At 42.1% G+C, this 21,729-nt stretch overlaps 1 protein-coding gene across 1 annotated transcript in view; it reads right to left on the bottom strand.

Annotated features, from left to right (window-relative positions):
- The window catches only part of rnaset2l (ribonuclease T2, like), a 31,838-nt gene extending 11,043 nt beyond the window's left edge, over positions 1-20,795 (bottom strand). The window contains exons 1-6 of the mRNA XM_060943918.1: positions 20,724-20,795; positions 20,474-20,573; positions 4,853-4,910; positions 4,613-4,680; positions 4,378-4,435; positions 4,232-4,299 (exon numbers count right to left, since the gene is read on the bottom strand). Coding sequence (XP_060799901.1) covers positions 4,232-4,299; positions 4,378-4,435; positions 4,613-4,680; positions 4,853-4,910; positions 20,474-20,573; positions 20,724-20,733 — 362 coding nt within the window. The 5' untranslated portion in view covers positions 20,734-20,795. The remainder of the gene's footprint in view (positions 1-4,231; positions 4,300-4,377; positions 4,436-4,612; positions 4,681-4,852; positions 4,911-20,473; positions 20,574-20,723) is intronic.
- Positions 20,796-21,729: the final 934 nt, after the last annotated feature.

Raw genomic sequence — 21,729 nt, 5'->3', positions numbered from 1 at the left:
TATGGACACGTTAAAAGAATGGAGGAAGACAGAAAACCAAGAAAATACCTAGAGTGGACGCCGCAAGGAAGAAGACCTGTTGGCAGGCCGAGGAAGAGATGGATGGAGGGAGTGAAGGACGGACTGGAGAGGAGAGGCCTAGAGATGGAACAAGTGGATGAAGAACGGATATATGAAGACAGAACAAGATGGCGACAGATTGTGAGGAGTGACGTCTAGCTGACAGATGAACCAATCATCTACCTGGCGTATGGTGAGAAAGGGTGAGAAGGGTTTAGGAGTTTCAGCTCCTTAACATGTGCCACCCTGTTTTTAAAGGGACCAAAAGTAATTGGACAATTGACTCAAAGGCTATTTCATGGGCAGGTGCGGGCAATTCCTTCGTTATGTCATTCTCAATTAAGCAGATAAAAGGCCTGGAGTTGATTTGAGGTGTGGTGCTTGCATTTGGAAGATTTTGCTGTGAAGAAAACATGCGGTCAAAGGAGCTCTCCATGCAGGGGAAACAAGCCATCCTTAAAAGGATAGTTCAGGATTTTTGACATGAATCTGTATGGCATCCCCATCAATAGTGTCATGCAAACACACTGACTTACCCCTGACAGCATCCTGTGAGTCCAGTTCTTGTCCAGATTTGGTCCAGACGAAAGTAGTCCGGCAAGTTTGTTGGGGTCACGAAAGTAAAACGTTTCTCGTCTCAAAACAGTATGTGTTCAAAAGAGTGATATATTTGCATCACAAAACCGTTGCCAAATAAAAAGTCAGACCTCGAAATCGCTTTGCACTATTTTCTCTCCTTATGACTGCGCGCTGCCGCCAGGTGACAGCCACGGCTGTTTCATTCATTGTTTTAGTGATGGGAATTTCGGCTCTTTTTCGGGAGCCGGCTCTTTTGGCTCTTCTTACTATAAGGAGCCGGCTCTTTCGGCTCCCAAACGGCTCCTGAGATTTTATTTTTGATTTAATTGCTGCAATTAACTAGTTAATTAATTACATTATTATTTATATTTTATCAATAGGATGTTTTCCATTTTATTTTTTAGTTTTTGTAGCCATTGTAAAGCTTTGTAAAGTATAGCAGTGTAACAATGTTCTAGCTATAGAAATAAAACTTACTTACCAATTAATAAATTATTTTCTCACAAACATAATGCAAAACTGTGTTATATTACCAATATAAAATACACAGAAGACATCAACTGTTTATCCTTTATGGCTTTATTTCACACTCGACCTTGAACAAAATGCCACAAAATAAATTATGAAGTATAAATCAGGCCTAAGAAACTATGAAGCAAAGTTGGAAATTATTTTAACAAACACAGAACAATGTGCAACAAAATATGTGGCACCTTGAGCGCATGTAAAAAGAGAAAAAAGTGCCGCACTCTGCTCCACCAGTAATGAGAAGCCGCTGGAACAGCAAATATGCTCCTGTTATAATGACTGCTGTCTCGTTGTATACCGCAGATTAATCTGGCCATGCCAAGGTGGTTGCCGACCGAACCTGTCAATTTATGAGCGACAATTTATATCATGAGCTTTAGGAATTCACGGCAACAAAACAATGATCATGGTTGTCAAATAGACAATCATCCTTCAGCTGAGCTGAACTTTGTCTCTCTCTCTCTCTGAGGCACCTAAGGACAAAAAACTAATTCGGCTCCCCAACTCGGCTCCCACCGAAGAGCCGGCTCCCGTCGTTCACTTCAAAGAACCGGCTCTTTGAACCGGATCGTTCGCGACCGACACATCACTACATTGTTTACTGCTAGCAAAGTTAGCGACAACATGTCTGACTACGACGGTGAAATGTGTGCGGAGATTCAGCCACATCTTTGTTGCTACAGCCTGGATAGTCGCAAGTGCGCACCATTTTCACAAATATATTATTGTATAGGTTATAGAAGGTGATAAATTTGTCGTTGTTCTTGCTCTCAAATTAGCTTGTTAGCGCCGCTGATCTGAACTCCTAATCACTGCCAAACAATGGGAAAGGTGTTGATTCCTGCGCAGATGTCAACACGACAGCGCGCAGTGATACCGAGGGAGAGAAAATAGTGCAAAGCGATTTCGAGGTCTGACTTTTTATTTGGCAATGGTTTTGTGATGCAAATATATCACTCTTTTGAACACATACTGTTCTGAGACGAAAAACGTTTTACTTTCGTGACCCCAACAAACTTGCCGGACTACTTTCATCTGGACCAAAACTGGACAAGAACTGGACTCACAGGATGCTGTCAGGGGTAAGTCAGTGTGTTTGCACGACACTATTGATGGGGATGCCATACAGATTCATGTCAAAAATCCCAAACTATCCCTTTAAGCTGCGAAAACAGAAAAAAAACATCTGAGAAATTGCTACAATATTAGGAGTGGTAAAATCTACAGTTTGGTACATCCTGAGAAAGAAAGAAAGCACTGGTGAACTCATCAATGCAAAAAGACCTGGACGCCCACAGAAGACAATAGTGGTGGATGATCGCAGAATAATTTCCATGGTGAAGAGAAACCCCTTTACAACAGCCAGCCAAGTGAACAACACTCTCCAGGAGGTAGGCGTATCAATATCCAAATCTACCATAAAGAGAAGACTGCATGAAAGTAAATACAGAGGGTTCACTTCACGGTGCAAGCCACTCATAAGCCTCAAGAATAAAAAGGCTAGATTGGACTTTGCTAAAAAAGCATCTAAAAAAGCCAGCACAGTTCTGGGAGAACATTCTTTGGACAGATGAAACCAAGATCAACCTCTACCAGAATGATGGAAAGAAAAAAGTATGGCGAAGGCGTGGTACAGCTCATGATCCAAAGCATACCACATCATCTGTAAAACACGGCGGAGGCAGTGTGATGGCTTGGGCATGCATGGCTGCCAGTGGCACTGGGTCACTAGTGTTTATTGATGATGTGACACAGGACAGAAGCAGCCGGATGAATTCTGAGGTATTCAGAGACGTACTGTGTGCTCAAATCCAGCCAAATGCAGCCAAACTGATTGGTCGGCGTTTCATAATACAGATGGACAATGACCCAAAACATAAAGCCAAAGCACCCCAGGAGTTTATTAAAGCAAAGAAGTGGAATATTCTTGAATGGCCAAATCAGTCACCTGATCTCAACCCAATTGAGCATGCATTTCACTTGCTAAAGACTAAACTACAGACAGAAAGGCCCACAAACAAACAACTGAAAACTGGTGCAGTAAAGGCCTGGCAGAGCATTAAAAAGGAGGAAACACAGCGTCTGGTGATGTCCATGGGTTCAAGACTTCAGGCAGTCATTGCCAACAAAGGGTTTTCAACCAAGTATTAGAAATGAACATTTTATTTACAATTATTTAATTTGTCCAATTACTTTTGAGCCCCTGAAATGAAGGGATTGTGTTTAAAAAATGCTTTAGTTCCTCACATTTTTATGCAATCATTTTGTTCAACCCACTGAATTAAAGCTGAAAGTCTGAACTTCAACTGCATCTGAATTGTTTTGTTCAAAATTCATTGTGGTAATGTACAGAACCAAAATTAGAAAAATGTTGTCTCTGTCCAAATATTTATGGACCTAACTGTATGATCTACTATAATAAATAACCGAAAAGACAACTGCTAAGCGTTCTGAAGTGTTTATTAGAAGTTTCCATTACAGTGTGCGCATGCGCAGGTTTACCTTGACACTGACAGTTTCATCATTCTGTTGCTAAATGAACAGCTGATCACACCGAGGCGCTCGCTGAGCGCCGATATTTATTAGTTTGGTCCTGCGTTTCCTTTCCTTTGTATATAACATAACGTCTTTTTCTTCTTACTTTCCATTTCGGTCTTTCACGTTTCATTCTCACACTCACGTCCTCCATTTTTCTCTCCTGTTTCAAATTTGTATCCCACAATGCCTTGCACAAACGGGGAAAGCCCACCATGTGAAGCATGACGTAGTATCTTGAATTGGGTCATGGTGAAGCAGGAAAAAATAGCGGAGAATTTAAGGCCACGTGGAGATAATTGTTCTATTTAAAAAAAAAAAACTAATAAGTCTGTGATTTGAATTTGGTAGCTTTCAGTCCACTAAACAAAAATAATTGGATGTTGGGAAAGTTCTTTTTATGACCTAAACTTTAAAAATCTGAAAGGCAGTCTAGCTTTAATCTGATATGCTACAGGCGATAAGTTCATATCCCGAGACAACCTATGTGATTTTGTACATATTTATATTTTTGACCAGGTGTCATTACCAGAATGTGAAGTTGCTCCTTGTTTTTATAAATGAAGGCCAAAGCTGAGAGAGTTCTGGCTCCAGATCCTGAAAGAAAAAGATTAATAAAAGTTGTGATGCTTGTTTTTAAGCAGGTTTATTTGAAAATCTAGCGTAGCTGATTACCTGAAGATGAGACTGAAATATTGGCCAACAGCGACAGCAGTTATGAGCCTTCTGCGGCCTTGAAGAACCACAAGAAGAAAGAATGATGTATTTCGACAGGAACGTTTTCCTACTTGCTAGTGAAATTTCTGTTACAGCCGTATTGAGAATGTAATTATTTCACTGAACAACGTTGCATAATAAAAAAAAAAAAAACATGATCTGATTGATTGATTCTTCCCTTGTAAATATTTACCAAAGGCCATGGATGGTCCACTCCTGTACATTCTGTGGTATCTTGCAAATGTTTTCCTTGTCGATATTCTGTGGAAGAGCAGTATGTGCAGGGTAGAAAGATGAAAATACAGACTTCATACAATTATTTTCAAGATGTCCATTAAAGAAAGAACGTGTCAGTGTTCTGTGATAAACACACGTCTACATATTTGTTCTGAATTAGACCATTTTTCATTCTTCATCGCTTTATTGAACTCACCAGACAGAAGCTTCCAGGCCACTGCAGTGTGAAGAGCATGCAAGTCCAGTCACAAGATCTGCACATGGACATGGAGTTAAATACTCTCCTTGAAAATATACTGTACATTTCACTCATTTCGTGCATGGTGCTCCAGACTGTTCTGAGAAATATATTAGATGTAAATCACTTTCAAACTGCTCTACTGTTATACAATCCTCATTCTGTTACTCCATTAAGTGATGCTCCTCCATTAGACTAACGAACGCTATGAGTTTTATGCGCTGTAGCACAGCTGCCCACTGCTCTGGGTATGTGTGTGCGCTCATTGCTCACTTGTGTGTGCATGCGTATGTTCACTGCTTCAGATGGGTTAAATGCAGTGGAGGAATTTCACTGTGCTTGAGTGTACATGTGACAAATAAAGGCTTCTTCTTTTTTTTTTTTTGAAAACACCTGCATGATTAAGTGTTGTAGTCGAGTCCGAGTCCAGTCTCGAGTTGCCAGTGTTCAAGTCCGAGTCATTAAAGAAAAATCCAAGTCAAGTCCAAGAACATGACTCCAACCGCACCATTTGATGGTGGCTGTTGCTGCCTTTATGTGAAAGCGTCTCTCCTACTGTGTTGGACTAACGTTACTGCTCGACTGGCCCATTTTAGTTAACAGGCTACAGATAAAAAGCTTGTTCATCACTCAGCAAGCCCCGCCCACTATCAGCAGGGCAAATAACACGAGAGAGGGTCAACACTAGCTAGTTCGTCACTCAGCAAGCCCCGCCTTGCCCACTATCAACAGGGCAAATAACACGAGAGAGGGTCAACACTAGCTAGTTCGTCGCTCAGTGAGCCCCGCCCTGCCCACTATCAACAGGGCAAATAACACGAGAGAGGGTCGCTCAGCGAGCCCCGCCCGCTATCAACAGGGCAAATAACACGAGAGAGGATCAACACTAGCTAGTTCGTCGCTCAGCGAGCCCCACACGCTATCAACAGGGTGAATAACACGAGAGAGGATCAACACTAGCTAGTGTGTCGCTCAGCAAGCCCCGCCCGCTATCAACAGGGCGAATAACACGAGAGAGGGTCAACACTAGCTAGTTCGTCGCTCAGCAAGCCCCGCCCGCTATCAACAGGGCGAATAACACGAGAGAGGGTCAACACTAGCTAGTTCATCGCTCAGCGAGCCCCGTCCTGCCCACTATCAACAGGGCGAATAACACAAGAGAGGATCAACACTAGCTAGTTCGTCGCTCAGCGAGCCCCGCCCTGCCCACTATCAACAGGGCGAATAACACGAGAGAGGGTCAACACTAGCTAGTTCGTCGCTCAGTGAGCCCCGCACGCTATCAACAGGGCGAATAACACAAGAGAGGATCAACACTAGCTAGTTCGTCGCTCAGCAAGCCCCGCCCGCTATCAAGAGGGCAATGAACATAGTGTGTCACTTCCTCCTCTGGGTGGAGTCTTGCCAAATGACGATTGAAGTTCGAGGTTGTCCCCGTCGTCTCTTCGGTAGTTCTTCTACATATGGAACACATAGCAGTGCATTTTTTTCCCACTGCATGAGAAGTCTGTATAAGCAAAGCGGACAATCCTAGCGGCTTCTCTCCAGGCATTTTAGCGCCGTTAACCCCTTGGCTGCCACCCATAATTAATTGTAATGTGCAAGTATGCGTATTCTGGTACACAAGAACTTTTTGGGGTTACGGGTAGCAAACCACTGCTGAGCCATCCTGTTTCTCAGTGACAAAATGGTCTACCATCTGTGACGAAAATTCTGAAGTAATCCTCAGGATCAAAGCCAGCTGTGTCAATTTGTATGCCAGCATTAGACACAGTGAAATTGTGTTTACTTGGCTGTTCCATACGTGCTTCTCTAAAGATTGGCTGATATATATTTTGGTTTCCCTGATTATCATCATTATGATCATCATCATGCCTATCATCACCACCATCTCCTCCAGCAGCCCCAACAGCAGCAGCATCATTCTCAGTCTCGCTATCTCCTCTTATACCATGTCCTCCACCACGTGCACCACCACGTACATGCACCCTACCACCTCACCTGTGTGGCCCTCTACGTCTAGACCAGGGGTGGGCAATTATTTTTTCCATGGGGCCACATGAGAAACAGAAAATTTTGTGGAGGGCCGGACCAAAAGGCTGAACTAAATTCTGCATAATATTAATTGTATTTCTTTATATAAAGCAATAAATAACATTGTTTTTACAAGCTGCTAAGACTGGTAAGAGTATGGAAAAAACGAGGTTGCCTTACAAAAAATTTCATTTATTCAATCAAATTTCCCAAAACAATGGTTAACAAAATGTGAACGTTTGTACCATTTTTTTTCAGTCACATTCACCCCAAAACACAATAAAGACATCACAATATTGTCTTTCTACTCCAAATATCAAGCAAGATACATCATATTATAATAATGATGCCCACATTTGTAGTCTAATCACCTCATTTGGTGTTTTTCAGTTTTTTATTTGTTCAGTGAGAGAAATCTGGTCTCTGTTGGTCTTTAACGAGTGCATCAGAGTCAGGTTGAATGTCTGAGGTGGAGATGCGAAGCACAGCTGACAGATGATCATTGGTGAGAAAGGATCTATACCTGGATTTGTTAAACTTCATCACTGAAAATGTTTGTTCACATATGTAGGTAGAGCCAAAGAGAACAAACATCTTCTGAGCATGTCTCCTCATGTTTGGAAACTTCTCCTCCTTGAGAGAAGAGTAAAAATCCAGCAGTGTTCCTGACTTAAAGTGCTCTGCCAGTATCGCATCAGACTGCAGGTCAATGAGTTCCAGCTGAACATCACTGGGTGCATTATCCACAACACAGGTAAAGGGACAGGAAATCATCTGCATTTCACCCTCCATTGTTCTGAAATCTTCAAATCCCCTTAAAAACTCACCATGCAGCACTCCTAACATAGTTGAGTACCTGCGGAGGTGGTCAGCTGATGGTGTGACTTCCTTCAGGGTTTGCATGTGAGTGAGATCGTTGCTCTCCAGTTGCCTTCAAAGAAACTGCAACTTTGTCATGAATGCCTTCACCAGGCTGTGCATTTTGTGGACAAAAAGGCCCTTGTCTTGCAGTTTGGTGTTCAGTGCGGTCATCAATGCAGTCACATCAACAGCAAATGCAAAATCTGCCATCCAGTCCTCATCTGAGAGCTCTGGGATGCCTTTGCCTTTCTTCTCACAAAACTCTTGGATCTCTGTTTTCGTCTCGTCTCGTCTTCTTCCGCTTTATCTGGGGCCGGGTCGCGGAGGCAGCAGTCTGAGCATGGAAGCCCAAACTTCCCTTTCCCCAGACACCTCGGCCAGCTCCTCGGGAAGAACACCGAGGTGTTCCCAGGGCAGCCGAGAGACATAGTCCCTCCAGCGTGTCCTGGGTCTTCCCTGGGGCCTCCTCCCGGGGGCACATGCCTGGAACACCTCCCCAGGGAGGCGTCCAGGAGGCATCCGAAAAAGATGCCCGAGCCACCTCAGCTGATTCCTCTCGATGTGGAGGAGCAGCGGCTCTACTCTGAGCTCCTCCCAAGTGACTGTGCTTCTCACCCTATCTCTAAGGGAGCGCCCAGCCACCCTGCGAAGGAAACTCATTTCGGCCACTTGTATCCGTGATCTTGTATCCGCTTTGGGTCATTACCCAAAGCTCATGACCATAGGTGAGAGTCGGAATGTAGATCGACCGGTAAATTGAGAGCTTCGCTTTTTGGCTCAGCTCCTTCTTCACCACGATGGACCGGTAAAGCGACCGCATCACTGCGGAGGCTGCACCGATCCGCCTGTCGATCTCACGCTCCAGCCTTCCCCCACTCGTGAACAAGATCCCGAGATACTTAAACTCCTCCACTTGAGGCAGGACTTCTCCACCAACCTGGAGAGGGCAAGCCACCCTTTTCCGGTCAAGAACCATGGCCTCTGACTTGGAGGTGCTGATTCTCATCCCAGCCGCTTCACACTCGACTGCAAACTGCCCCAGTGCATATTTTCAGCATTTGGCAGACAGGTTGCACGCACCGTTGGAGGAAACGCCATGCATTTTGATAGTCTTAGAGCCAACCCACTAACATTTTCATCTCGTCATATTTTCGTGATCAAAGAGTTATGTCTAGCTCGTCACGGTCTCGTTTTAGTCATGAAAAAAGGTGCGTTAACGAAATCATTTCGTCATCGTCATCGTTAATGAAAACAACACTGACGAGACGTTGTTAAAATCTTTCTCTCTCTAAGTCTCTGTGCCTGTTTGCAATCTTTATTGAAGAGGAAAACAGAAATTTACTTCACCATCGAACACTGGATTTCTTAAAATAGATGTAAATGTAAAAGTAAATCTATCACTTTAGACATCAAAGTTGTTTTTAAATCAATATTCTGTGACATTTTTGACTTGAACTCTAAGTGATACTTTTTTTCCCTACCAGTAATGTTTTTACTCCATTTTACTTTTACTTGATATAAAAATTCTGGAGGGGCGGCACGGTGGTGTAGTGGTTAGCGCTGTCGCCTCACAGCAAGAAGGTCCTGGGTTCGAGCCCCGTGGCCGGCGAGGGCCTTTCTGTGTGGAGTTTGCATGTTCTCCCCGTGTCCGCGTGGGTTTCCTCCGGGTGCTCCGGTTTCCCCCACAGTCCAAAGACATGCAGGTTAGGTTAACTGGTGACTCTAAATTGACCGTAGGTGTGAATGGTTGTCTGTGTCTATGTGTCAGCCCTGTGATGACCTGGCGACTTGTCCAGGGTGTACCCCGCCTTTCGCCTATAGTCAGCTGGGATAGGCTCCAGCTTGCCTGCGACCCTGCAGAACAGGATAAAGCGGCTAGAGATAATGAGATGAGATGAGATGAAAAATTCTGGATGTTTTATAATAATTTATGCACAAAAGGGTTAAATAATAAAGCTGCTATCTGCTGTTAGTGGTATATAACATGCATTCATCTAGTTTTTTTTAGGACGATTATGATTATGTTTAGATTTATATCTATACAACTATATTAGAGTTTCATACAGCACTGCGTATATGTACACAGTAAAACTATTTCTGTAGACTGATATTTTATGACACATCTTTAAGGAAATATGTACATTCACCGGCCACTTTAATAGGAAGATTCCTGTTCTTGACTGCAGGTGTGGAACCCAGTGTGATCTGCTGTTGCATGCTGAGATGCTTTTCTGCTCACCACGGTTATAAAGAGTTGCTATATCCTTCCTGGCAGCTCGAACCAATCTGGCCATTTTCCTCTGACCTCTCTTATCAACAAGGCATTTTTTCCCACCCAGAGAACTGTCGCTCACTCAGTGTTTTTTGTTTCTCGCACCATTCTGTGTAAACTCGAGAGACTGTTGTGTGTGAAAACCCCAGGAGATCAGCAGTTTCTGAAATACTCAAACCAGTCCATCTGGCACTAAAACCCATGCCACAGTGAAAGAAAGTCACAATGTCTTTGAGATCACAATTTTTCCCGTTCTGATGTTTGAACATTTACTGAAGCGCTCGATTTGGATCTGCATGATTTTATGCATCGTGCTGCTGTCAAGGGATCGGCTGATTAGAGAACCGCATAAAACAGCAGGTGGATGGGTGTTCCTAATAAAGTGGCTGGTGAGGATCTCTCATCTCATCATCTCTAGCCGCTTTATCCTGTTCCACAGGGTCGGAGGCAAGCTGGAGCCTATTAGAGCTGTAACGATACGCCTCTCTCACGATACGATACATATCGTACTTTCTCAACACGATACAATTATTTATGATACGATGTTATGCAGGGCGGCACGGTGGTGTAGTGGTTAGCGCTGTCGCCTCACAGCAAGAAGGTCCGGGTTCTTCTGTGTGGAGTTTGCATGTTCTCCCCGTGTCCGCGTGGGTTTCCTCCGGGTGCTCCGGTTTCCCCCACAGTCCAAAGACATGCAGGTTAGGTTAACTGGTGACTCTAAATTGAGCGTAGGTGTGAATGTGAGTGTGAATGGTTGTCTGTGTCTATGTGTCAGCCCTGTGATGACCTGGCGACTTGTCCAGGGTGTACCCCGCCTTTCGCCCGTAGTCAGCTGGGATAGGCTCCAGCTTGCCTGCGACCCTGTAGAACAGGATAAGCGGCTAGAGATAATGAGATGAGAATGAGACGATGTTATGCAAAGTGACATGGCACAAAAAGTTGAATGTAAACTTAAATATTTTTATTTAAAATAAGTCTTAAACAATAGTTAACAATAAAAACATCTCAAAATAAACTTCTACCTGAAGTATAATACTGCTTATTATGCTTAACCATAAAACAATCAATCAATCATACAATTACTGACTAGACAATGTGAGACATAAATGAGTTTCTGTTCTAACAGACAGCTGCATTTACTGAAATTCTGAGATAAACCTAACACGCCAATATGGTATCTGCTCAATAAAACTTAAATGGTGCAAAAAAATAACATTTATAACTGATATCTCAGTGGTGAAACGAACAAAAATATAAATGATAATATTTTTTGTGAAAACAGAAAACATTTAAATTAAACAACAACCCTTAAACAACAAAACTATGTTATAGTCAGTGTCGGGCACGTTACTTTCAAAAAGTAATTAGTTATAGTTACTAGTTACTTTTCCCAAAAAGTTACTGAGTTAGTAACAGAGTTACTTTGTCATAAAAGTAACTAATTACCAGGGAAAGTAATTATTCCGTAACATTTTGTTACCCCCCCCAAAAAAAAATCAAATTCAATTAGTGTAATCATAATAAAAGTGAATGTTAAATGTGTTTAATGACTGAAATGGACACTTAACAGAACCAATTAGTAACATTATCTACACTATATTAAAGGGCTGATGACATGAACATGACTCTATGCAATTTCTTAAATAAACTATACAACATGGCAAACATGTTAGATTTCTGTTATAATTACGTGAAAAGAAGCTGTTGTTACGCGAATATCCAACTTTTAATTGCACAGCGCAAGAAAACTGGGTCTGTGGCTCGCGGCCATGCTGTGACGTCAGCGGGAGAACACACTGCAGTTCACTGGCTGTTCTACTCAATGGAAATGGCGCATGAAAACGCCAGTGAACTCTCTAGTGCTAGCTCTTCCTCTGAACAAAAGAACAACCAAATACTGGTACTTTAAGCAGTGATCATGATGGCATGATTTTATCTGATTTTAAATAAATGAGATTGATGATAATGTGAATGTTCACAACTAGTAAATACAAACTCTGCAGCTTCTGATTCAGCAGCTGCGTCATACTCCGCAAAAACATCAGGAAGAACCTACAATATAAATGGAAATGCAATACACTAAGCTCAAATGACTTTTGGAAAGTATAATTTCTAAATTTTTTCTACATATTCTTGAAGTCGGTCATCGGGGTACTTGCTACCGTTCCCTAACAACGCATGGCAAAGGGTAAAGTGTAGTGTTGCTACGAGTACTTGCTAAAGCCTCCGGTGGAAGATCCTCGATGTGCTGATAAGACATACAGTTCTATATAACACACAAGTGTCACGATAATCACGAAACAGATGCAAATTTTTAAAATACCTAATTTTTAAGCAATCATGTGTTGATCTCTTCCGAATAGAATCTATGATAGCCTACCCTCTTTACCCTTTGCCTCTCGTTGCTAGGCGGCAGTTACATGAAAGCCGCAAGCTTTCACAAGCAAATACATGACTGATATCACGCCGACTTTATGATTACATTTATGATTATCATGAATGTGTACTCTATGATGTGTACTCTGTGAGCGCTCTGGAGCGAGTGACTTCCAAGATGGCCGTGCAGACTGCAGTGTTACTATTTTTAGCAGCATGTCGGAGCACTCTATAGCTCTACATACCTTTATCTTATGTCGTTTCTCAACACATGTTCTGACAGGAGGACTGTCTTTGGAGGAGTCGCCTTGTCCCAGGCGACTGCTGGATCCGGCATAGCTACTAGTAGACCCCCTCCGGAATACTGTAGGCACTGCTGATGGTAGTAACACACGTTTGTGCTGAACTGCACACCCAAGAGATTCTTTTAAGCTGGGAAGGGTGTCAAAACAATCCAAATCGAAGTGTTCAGAGCACAGGACGGATGTGGGTGAGGGCTCCCACTTGTCACGAGTGCGCCTGACTTGCTTCACCCACTTCGCATGCAGCTCGGGATCTCTGGGAAACTTGAATAAACTTACCCCATCCTTGTGGGTTTTGGAGCAAAAGCCGGCAACACAACGCAAAGGCATAATAAATATATATATACAGTGGGGAAAACAAGTATTTGATCCCTTGCTGATTTTGTTGGTTTACCCATTAAGAAAGACTTGATCAGTCTGTAATTTTAATGGTAGGTGTATTCTAACATGTGGAGACAGAATATCAAAAAGAAAATCCAGAAAATAACTTTTAAACATCTATATTAATTTATTTGTATTTTATTGAGAAAAAGAAGTATTTGATCCCCTAGTAACCACCAAGAGTTCTTGTTAATACAGACAAGTTAGACTCTCCAAATTACCTTGTCACCTAAACTGAAGACACCTGATATCACTAATGACTTGTATAAAAGCCATCTGGCCACAGAATCAATCAGTTTGTCAGACTCCAAACTCTCCAACATGGGAAAGACTAAAGAGCTTTCTGTGGATTTAAGGGAGAAGATTGTAGACCTGCACAAGACCGGTATGGGCTACAAAACCATTAGCAAGAAGCTGGGCGTTAAGGTGACAACTGTTGGTGCAATTGTACGCAAGTACAAGACTCACAACATGATCATCAATCGACCTAGGTCTGGGGCTCCAAACAAGATCTCACCTCGTGGGGTTTCCAGGATCATGAGAACGGTGAGAAATAGACCTAATACAACACGGGCAGAGTTAGTGGATGATCTTAAAGCAGCTGGGATCACAGTCACCAAGCAAACAGTTGGTAACACTTTACACCGCAATGGTCTAACATCTTGCAGTGCTCGCAAAGTACCCCTGCTTAAGAAAGCACATGTGCAGGCCCGCCTGAACTTTGCCAATGAACATCTGAATGACTTGGAGAGTGACTGGGAGAAGGTGTTATGGTCAGATGAGACCAAAATTGAGCTCTTTGGCATCAATTCAACCCGTCGTGTCTGGAGGGAGAGACATGCTGCTTATGACCCCAAGAACACCATCCCCACTATCAAGCATGGAGGTGGTAACATTATGCTTTGGGGGTGTTTTTCTGCACAGGGCACAGGGCTACTTCACCGTATCAATGGGAGGATGGACGGAGCCATGTACCATAAAATCCTAAGTGAAAACCTCCTTCCCTCTGCCAGGAAGCTTAAAATGGGTCGTGGATGGGTCTTCCAGCAGGATAATGACCCAAAGCATACAGCCAAGGCAACCAAGGAATGGCTGAAGAAGAAACATATCAAGGTCATGGAGTGGCCCAGCCAGTCTCCGGACCTGAATCCTATAGAAAATCTATGGAGAGAGCTGAAGCTCAGAGTTGCCAAGCGACAGCCACGGAATCTTGATGATTTAGAGGTCATTTGCAAAGAAGAGTGGACCAAAATTCCTCCTAATATGTGCAGAAACCTGGTCATCAACTACAAAAAACGTCTGACCTCTGTGCTTGCTAATAAGGGGTTTGCCACAAAGTACCAAGTCCTTTTGGCAAGAGGGTTCAAATACTTATTTTCCTCAATAAAATGCAAATAAATTAATACAAATTCTTTAAAGTCGATTTCTTGATTTTCTTTGTGATATTCTGTCTCAGCATGTTAGACTACACCTACCATTAATATTACAGACTGATCGAGTCTTTATTAGTGGCCAAACCAACAAAATCAGCAAGGGATCAAATACTTGTTTTCCCCACTGTATATATATATATATATATATATATATATATATATATATATATATAATGTATAATAATAATACTAATAATGACAAACTGAACACCTGTCGCATCAACAACAAACTGGTAAGTGAGGAGGAAGATTCTTTCGCTGACGTCATATAGCTCCTCCTCCTCATTTGTCTCCTGGGTGTTGCAGCCCCGTCAAATTTGCCCAAATAGCCGCGTTTTTTATCATAACTTGTAAAATAGGCGCCTTCGTGAATTAATATATGGATCATCGGGAATTATTTTTTATGTTATAAAACATCGCCAAAGATGTCAAAAACGTGTCATCAGACCGTTAATATTTTTGTGGGACAATGTGAGATAAGACATCTATCAAATTTAATATATTTTTGTAGTTATTAAAATTGTTATATTACTAATTACTGGCCACTGACGAGGACAAACGCTTTGTTCCTCGACATAATGTGCATTGCATGTAGACATTTTTGCCTTTTATTTCAAGTAATGAAAAGTAATGGCTGTATTTCCAATGTGAAAGCGTAGTGTTGGGCTGACCGCTCGCCATCGCTGTGTCTTCTGATTGAAAGTGTGCGCAGTAGTGCAGTAGGCAGAGCCTACCTATGTATGTTGTCCAAATCTACTCTGATTGGCTGACTATGCCGTTGTCTCACGTCTCCCCGCCCCTCACTAAAGCAGAGGAAAGAAAGACTGAACGAGCAGCGTGCCAGATGAAAACAGCTTTAATAAAGTAATGCATAGCATTTTATTGTAAGTTACGGGAACGGCATTATAACAATGTAAAAAGTAATTAGTTAGATTACTCATTACTAAAAAAAGTAACGCCGTTAATTTCTAACGCTGTTATTCCCATCACTGGTTATAGCTAACAGCTGAGTGACACAGTTTGCAAACCGTTTGCTGTTTGGTGCCTGCATCTTCTCGAAAGCCAAAATACTTCCAAACTTGCAATCTGAATTTTGCTGGGGCCTCTTTAATCTTTATCGCTGATTCAGATTCGTTACTATCAGGAGTATCAACCATTTTGTAAAAAGTGCCAACTGATTTTCTGTAACAGTCGATCTGATTGGATTACGGTAAACGATTTAGCCAATAAAAAGAAAAGATAGTAAACTGGCTGGAATATGTCTAAACTTCGAACTGAGCCAAAAAATGTCACTGTCGTATCGTGCTCCGAACTGCAGGTTTAAACCGCGGAGTACCGTTACAGCTCTAGAGCCTATCCCAGCTGACTACGGGCGAAAGGCAGGGTACACCCTGGACAAGTCGCCAGGTCATCACAGTGCTGACACATAGACACAGACAACCATTCACACTCACATTCACACCTAAGGTCAATTTAGAGTCACCAGTTAACCTAACCTGCATGTCTTTGGACTGCGGGGGAAACCGGAGCACCCGGAGGAAACCCACGCGGACACGGGGAGAACATGCAAACTCCACAGAGAAAGGCCCTCACTGGCCATGGGGCTCGAACCCGGACCTTCTTGCTGTGAGGCGACAGCGCTAACTGCTACACCACCGTGGCGCCTCTCTCAAATATAATGTTTTTATATATTTTTTTCCCTATATTTCTGCATAAATATGACCTAAAACATCATTAGATTTTCACACAAGTACTAAAAGTAGATAAAGAGAACCCAGTTAAACAAATGAGACAAAAATATTATACAACCCCAATTCCAAAAAAGTTGGGACAAAGTACAAATTGTAAATAAAAATGGAATGCAATAATTTACAAATCTCAAAAACTGATATTGTATTCACAATAGAACATAGACAACATATCAAATGTCAAAAGTGAGACATTTTGAAATTTCATGCCAAATATTGGCTCATTTGAAATTTAATGACAGCAACACATCTCAAAAAAGTTGGGACAGGGGCAATAAGAGGCTGGAAGAGTTAAAGGTACAAAAAAGGAACAGCTGGAGGACCAAATTGCAACTCATTAGGTCAATTGGCAATAGGTCATTAACATGACTGGGTATAAAAAGAGCATCTTGAAGTGGCAGTGGCTCTCAGAAGTAAAGATGGGAAGAGGATCACCAATCCCCCTAATTCTGCGTTGACAAATAGTGGAGCAATATCAGAAAGGAGTTCGACAGTGTAAAATTGCAAAGAGTTTGAACATATCATCATCTACAGTGCATAATATCATCAAAAGATTCAGAGAATCTGGAAGAATCTCTGTGTGTAAGGGTCAAGGCTGGAAAACCAAACTGGGTGCCCGTGATCTTCGGGCCCTTAGACGGCACTGCATCACATACAGGCATGCTTCTGTATTGGACATCACAAAATGGGCTCAGGAATATTTCCAGAGAACATTATCTGTGAACACAATTCACCGTGCCATCCGCCGTTGTCAGCTAAAACTCTATAGTTCAAAGAAGAAGCCGTAGCTAAACATGATCCAGAAGCGCAGACATCTTCTCTGGGCCAAGGCTCATTTAAAATGGACTGTGGCAAAGTGGAAAACTGTTCTGTGGTTAGACGAATCAAAATTTGAAGTTCTTTATGGAAATCAGGGGCACCGTGTCATTCGGACTAAAGAGGAGAAGGACGACCCAAGTTGTTATCAGTGCTCAGTTCAGAAGCCTGCATCTCTGATGGTATGGGTGTAACAGTTCTAACGAAGGGTGGAGCACAGAGGACGGTAGGACAGAGATCAGGTTTGCAGAATACGGCTTTTATTGCCACACTTTTCAGTGAAACGTTAGTGACTTAACACAGACAGATCTGTTATCGGCACTCAGTTCAGAAGCCTGCATCTCTGATGGTATGGGGTTGCATTAGTGTGTGTGGCATGGGCAGCTTACACATCTGGAAAGACACCATCAATGCTGAAAGGTATAGCCAGGCTCTAGAGCAACATATGCTCCCATCCAGACGACGTCTCTTTCAGGGAAGACCTTGCATTTTCCAACATGACAATGCCAAACCACATACTGCATCAATTACAGCATCATGGCTGCGTAGAAGAAGGGTCCGGGTACTGAACTGGCCAGCCTGCAGTCCAGATCTTTCACCCATAGAAAACATTTGGCGCATCATAAAATGGAAGATACGACGAAAAAGACCTAAGACAGTTGAGCAACTAGAATCCTACATTAAACAAGAATGGGTTAACATTCCTATCCCTAAACTTGAGCAACTTGTCTCCTCAGTCCCCAGACGTTTACAGACTGTTGTAAAGAGAAAAGGGGATGTCTCACAGTGGTAAACATGGCCTTGTCCCAACTTTTTTGAGATGTGTTGTTGTCATGAAATTTAAAATCACCTAATTTTTCTCTTTAAATGATACATTTTCTCAGTTTAAACATTTGATATGTCATCTATGTTCTATTCTGAATAAAATATGGAATTTTGAAACTTCCACATGATTGCATTCCGTTTTTATTTACAATTTGTACTTTGTCCCAACTTTTTTGGAAACGGGGTTGTACATGGTCATTTATTTATTGAGTAAAATGATTCAATATTACATATCTGTGAGTGGCAAAAGTATGTGAACCTTTGCTTTCAGTATCTGGTGTGACCCCCTTGTACAGCAATAACTGCAACTAAACATTTCCAGTAACTGTTGATCAGTCCTGCACACCGGCTTGGAGTAATTTTAGCCCATTCCTCCATACAGAACAGCTTCAACTCTGGGATGTTGATGGGTTTCCTCACATGAACTGCTCGCTTCAGGTCCTTCCACAACATTTCGATTGGATTAAGGTCAGGACTTTGACTTGGCCATTCCAAAACATTCACTTTATTCTTCTTTAACCATTCTTTGGTATAACGACTTGTGTGCTTAGCGTTGTTGTCTTGCTGCTTGACCCACCTTCTCTTGAGATTCAGTTCATGGACAGATGTCCTGACATTTTCCTTTAGAATTCATTGTTCCATCAATGATGGCAAGCCATCCTGGCCCAGATGCAGCAAAACAGGCCCAAACCATGATACTACCACCACCATGTTTCACAGATGGGATAAGGTTCTTCTGCTGGAATGCAGTATTTTTCTTTCTCCAAACATAACGCTTCTCATTTAAACCAAAAAGTCTCATCTGTCCACCAAACATTTTTCCAATAGCCTTCTGGCTTGTCCACATGATCTTTAACAAACTGCAGACGAGCAGGAATGTTCTTTTTGGAGAGCAGTGGCTTTCTCCTTGCAACCCTGCCATGCACACCATTGTTGTTCAGTGTTCTTCTGATGGTGGACTCATGAACATTAACATTAGCCAATGTGAGAGAGGCCGTCAGTTGCTTAGAAGTTACCCTGGGGTCCTTTGTGACCTCGCCGACTATTACAAACCTTGCTCTTGGAGTGATCTTTGTTGGTCGACCACTCCTGGGGAGGGTAACAATGGTCTTGAATTTCCTCCATTTGTACACAATCTGTCTGACTGTGGATTGGTGGAGTCCAAACTCTTTAGAGATGGTTTTGTAACCTTTTCCAGCCTGATGAGCATCAACAACGCTTTTTCTGAGGTCCTCAGAAATCTCCTTTGTTCGTGCCATGATACACTTCCACAAACATGTGTTGTGAAGATCAGACTTTGATAGATATCTCATCTCATCTCATTATCTCTAGCCGCTTTATCCTGCTCTACAGGGTCGCAGGCAAGCTGGAGCCTATCCCAGCTGACTACGGGCGAAAGGCGGGGTACACCCTGGACAAGTCGCCAGGTCATCACAGGGCTGACACATAGACACAGACAACCATTCACACTCACACCTACGGTCAATTTAGAGTCACCAGTTAACCTAACCTGCATGTCTTTGGACTGTGGGGGAAACCGGAGCACCCGGAGGAAACCCACGCGGACACGGGGAGAACATGCAAACTCCGCACAGAAAGGCCCTCGCCGGCCCCGGGGCTCGAACCCAGGACCTTCTTGCTGTGAGGCGACAGCGCTAACCACTACACCACCGTGCCGCCCTATGCAGAAATATAAAAAATTATATATATGTATAGTGCTGTGCAAGTGTCTTAGGCCCCCTATTTTTTTTTATACAAACTTTGTTAAACATTAAACAAAAACAGTTTAGAGTTACAAATGTTCATTTTCCTGCAGAAAATTAAATGTTACAGAAAAAAAAAGTTTGTATGTGAGCAGCATATTCCATAAGAGCCCACTTTTCAGATTAAAAAAGAAAACATAATGAAGGCTGCTGGGTTTTGGTGCAAAATGAAGAAGCGAGTGTGACAGTCAAAGTGTCCAGAAGAACTGTGGCTGGTTCTGTAAGATGTAAAACCTACAGCTCATTTCCTTATAAAACTGCACTCACTGGACCTGAGGCTACTATTTTTATTTGTATTTTTTTTTTAAAGCAAAGGGTCGTCTCATACCAAATATCGACTTTGTTTCATTTATTATGGCTTAATGATTACTGTTTATGGTATTTTTTCATGCTGAAACATTTCATTTAATTATTTTTAAAGCCATTTTTGCTCTATAGTATTTCTTTACAGTAGAATTAAAGGTTTTACGTTCAAACATGCTGTATATTCAAATGTTTTAGAAGTGGACCAGGGCTTTAAAAAAAAAAAAGCAGCTTAAATCTTGTTCAGTTAAGGGATTTTGGTTTGGCCCTCCGTGTGGAACTCTGGTTGTCTGAACCCTGCAGATGCATGTTTACCTTTTCAAGATTATTCTAAGGACAGCAACTTTTTAGGACACTAACTACCAAAGGAATGCATAAAAGTACATATAAATCTTGTATAGCAAACTCAAAACAGACAGGCATTTAATTTCACTCTGCACAGTGATTTCAATAGATGAAACTTACTGGCTTATCTCACTCGTGGACCAGTCGTGCGCTTGATCCTGTGTGAGAACCCATCCAATAAGTAGAACGGCAGAACAAACCCAGACGATGGACATTTTATCTGAAGCAATATCAGATACATTAACACTTTCAGAAGCTTTGTTGTCACACTGAAAGAAGTTCTTACAAGTAAATCAACTGTCACGAATCACCATCAATATCTGTACAGATAACTGCATGTTTTGTTTGAAATACCCTGATGAGTACTTACACGAGGCCATGATAGTGCTGCAGTTGTCACGGATTACAGATCAACATCACACTCGCTTCCCTTTTCGTACTGATACTCAGAAAGCAGAAATGCAACGAAACATACATTCATCACTTTCCATATTTAAACCTTGACAGGGAAGTGATACAATCATTTAGACGTTCTTGTTCAAGACTGAAAGCACAATTGACCTTAACAATTTTGCACAGTGTGATACATCAGGGGCGTCTAAAGTTTTTTTCAAGGGGAGCCAGATTATTCAACATTATATTTATGACTGTATACAGTATACACACCCTGGTAAAATGCTAGATTTTCCTGATGTAAAAAAATGAGACCATGATAAATAATTTCAAAACTTTTCCCACCTTTAATGTGACCTATAACCTGTACAATTCAATTGAAAAACAAACAAATCTGTTAGGGGGGAAAAACATAAAAAAATAAAAAACGTACAATAAGCTGGTTGCACAAGTGTGCATACCCTTAAACTAATACTTTGTTGAAGCACCTTTTGATTTAATTACAGCATTCAGTCTTTTTGGGTTCACACCTGCCATCAATTAAAATGACTCTGACTAACCGCAAATAAAGTTCAGACATTTACTCAGTTGCATCCTCCAGCAAAAGCCAGGGTTCACAGAGAGCTTACAGAGCATCAAAGGGATCTCATTGTTGAAAGGTATCAGTCAGGAGAAGGGGACAAAAACATTTCCACGGCATTAGATATACCATGGAGCACAGTGAAGACAGTCATCAAGAAGTGGAGAAAATATGGGACAACAGTGACATTACTGAGAACTGGACGTCCCTCCAAAATTGATGAAAAGACAAGACGAAAACTGGTCAGGGAGGCTGCCAAGAGGCCTACAGCAACACTGAAGGAGCTGCAGGAATTTCTGGCAAGTACTGAGTGTGTACTGCATGTGACAACAATCTCCCGTATTCTCCATATGTCTGGACTATGAGGTAGGGTCAAATAATAACACCCAGGCCTGGCTAAATA

The sequence above is a fragment of the Neoarius graeffei genome, chromosome 17 (assembly GCF_027579695.1).
Source record: "Neoarius graeffei isolate fNeoGra1 chromosome 17, fNeoGra1.pri, whole genome shotgun sequence".
Lineage (NCBI taxonomy): Eukaryota > Metazoa > Chordata > Actinopteri > Siluriformes > Ariidae > Neoarius > Neoarius graeffei.
The sequence above is the reverse complement of the archived record's forward strand: the minus strand, read 5'-3'. Positions and strand labels throughout refer to the sequence as shown.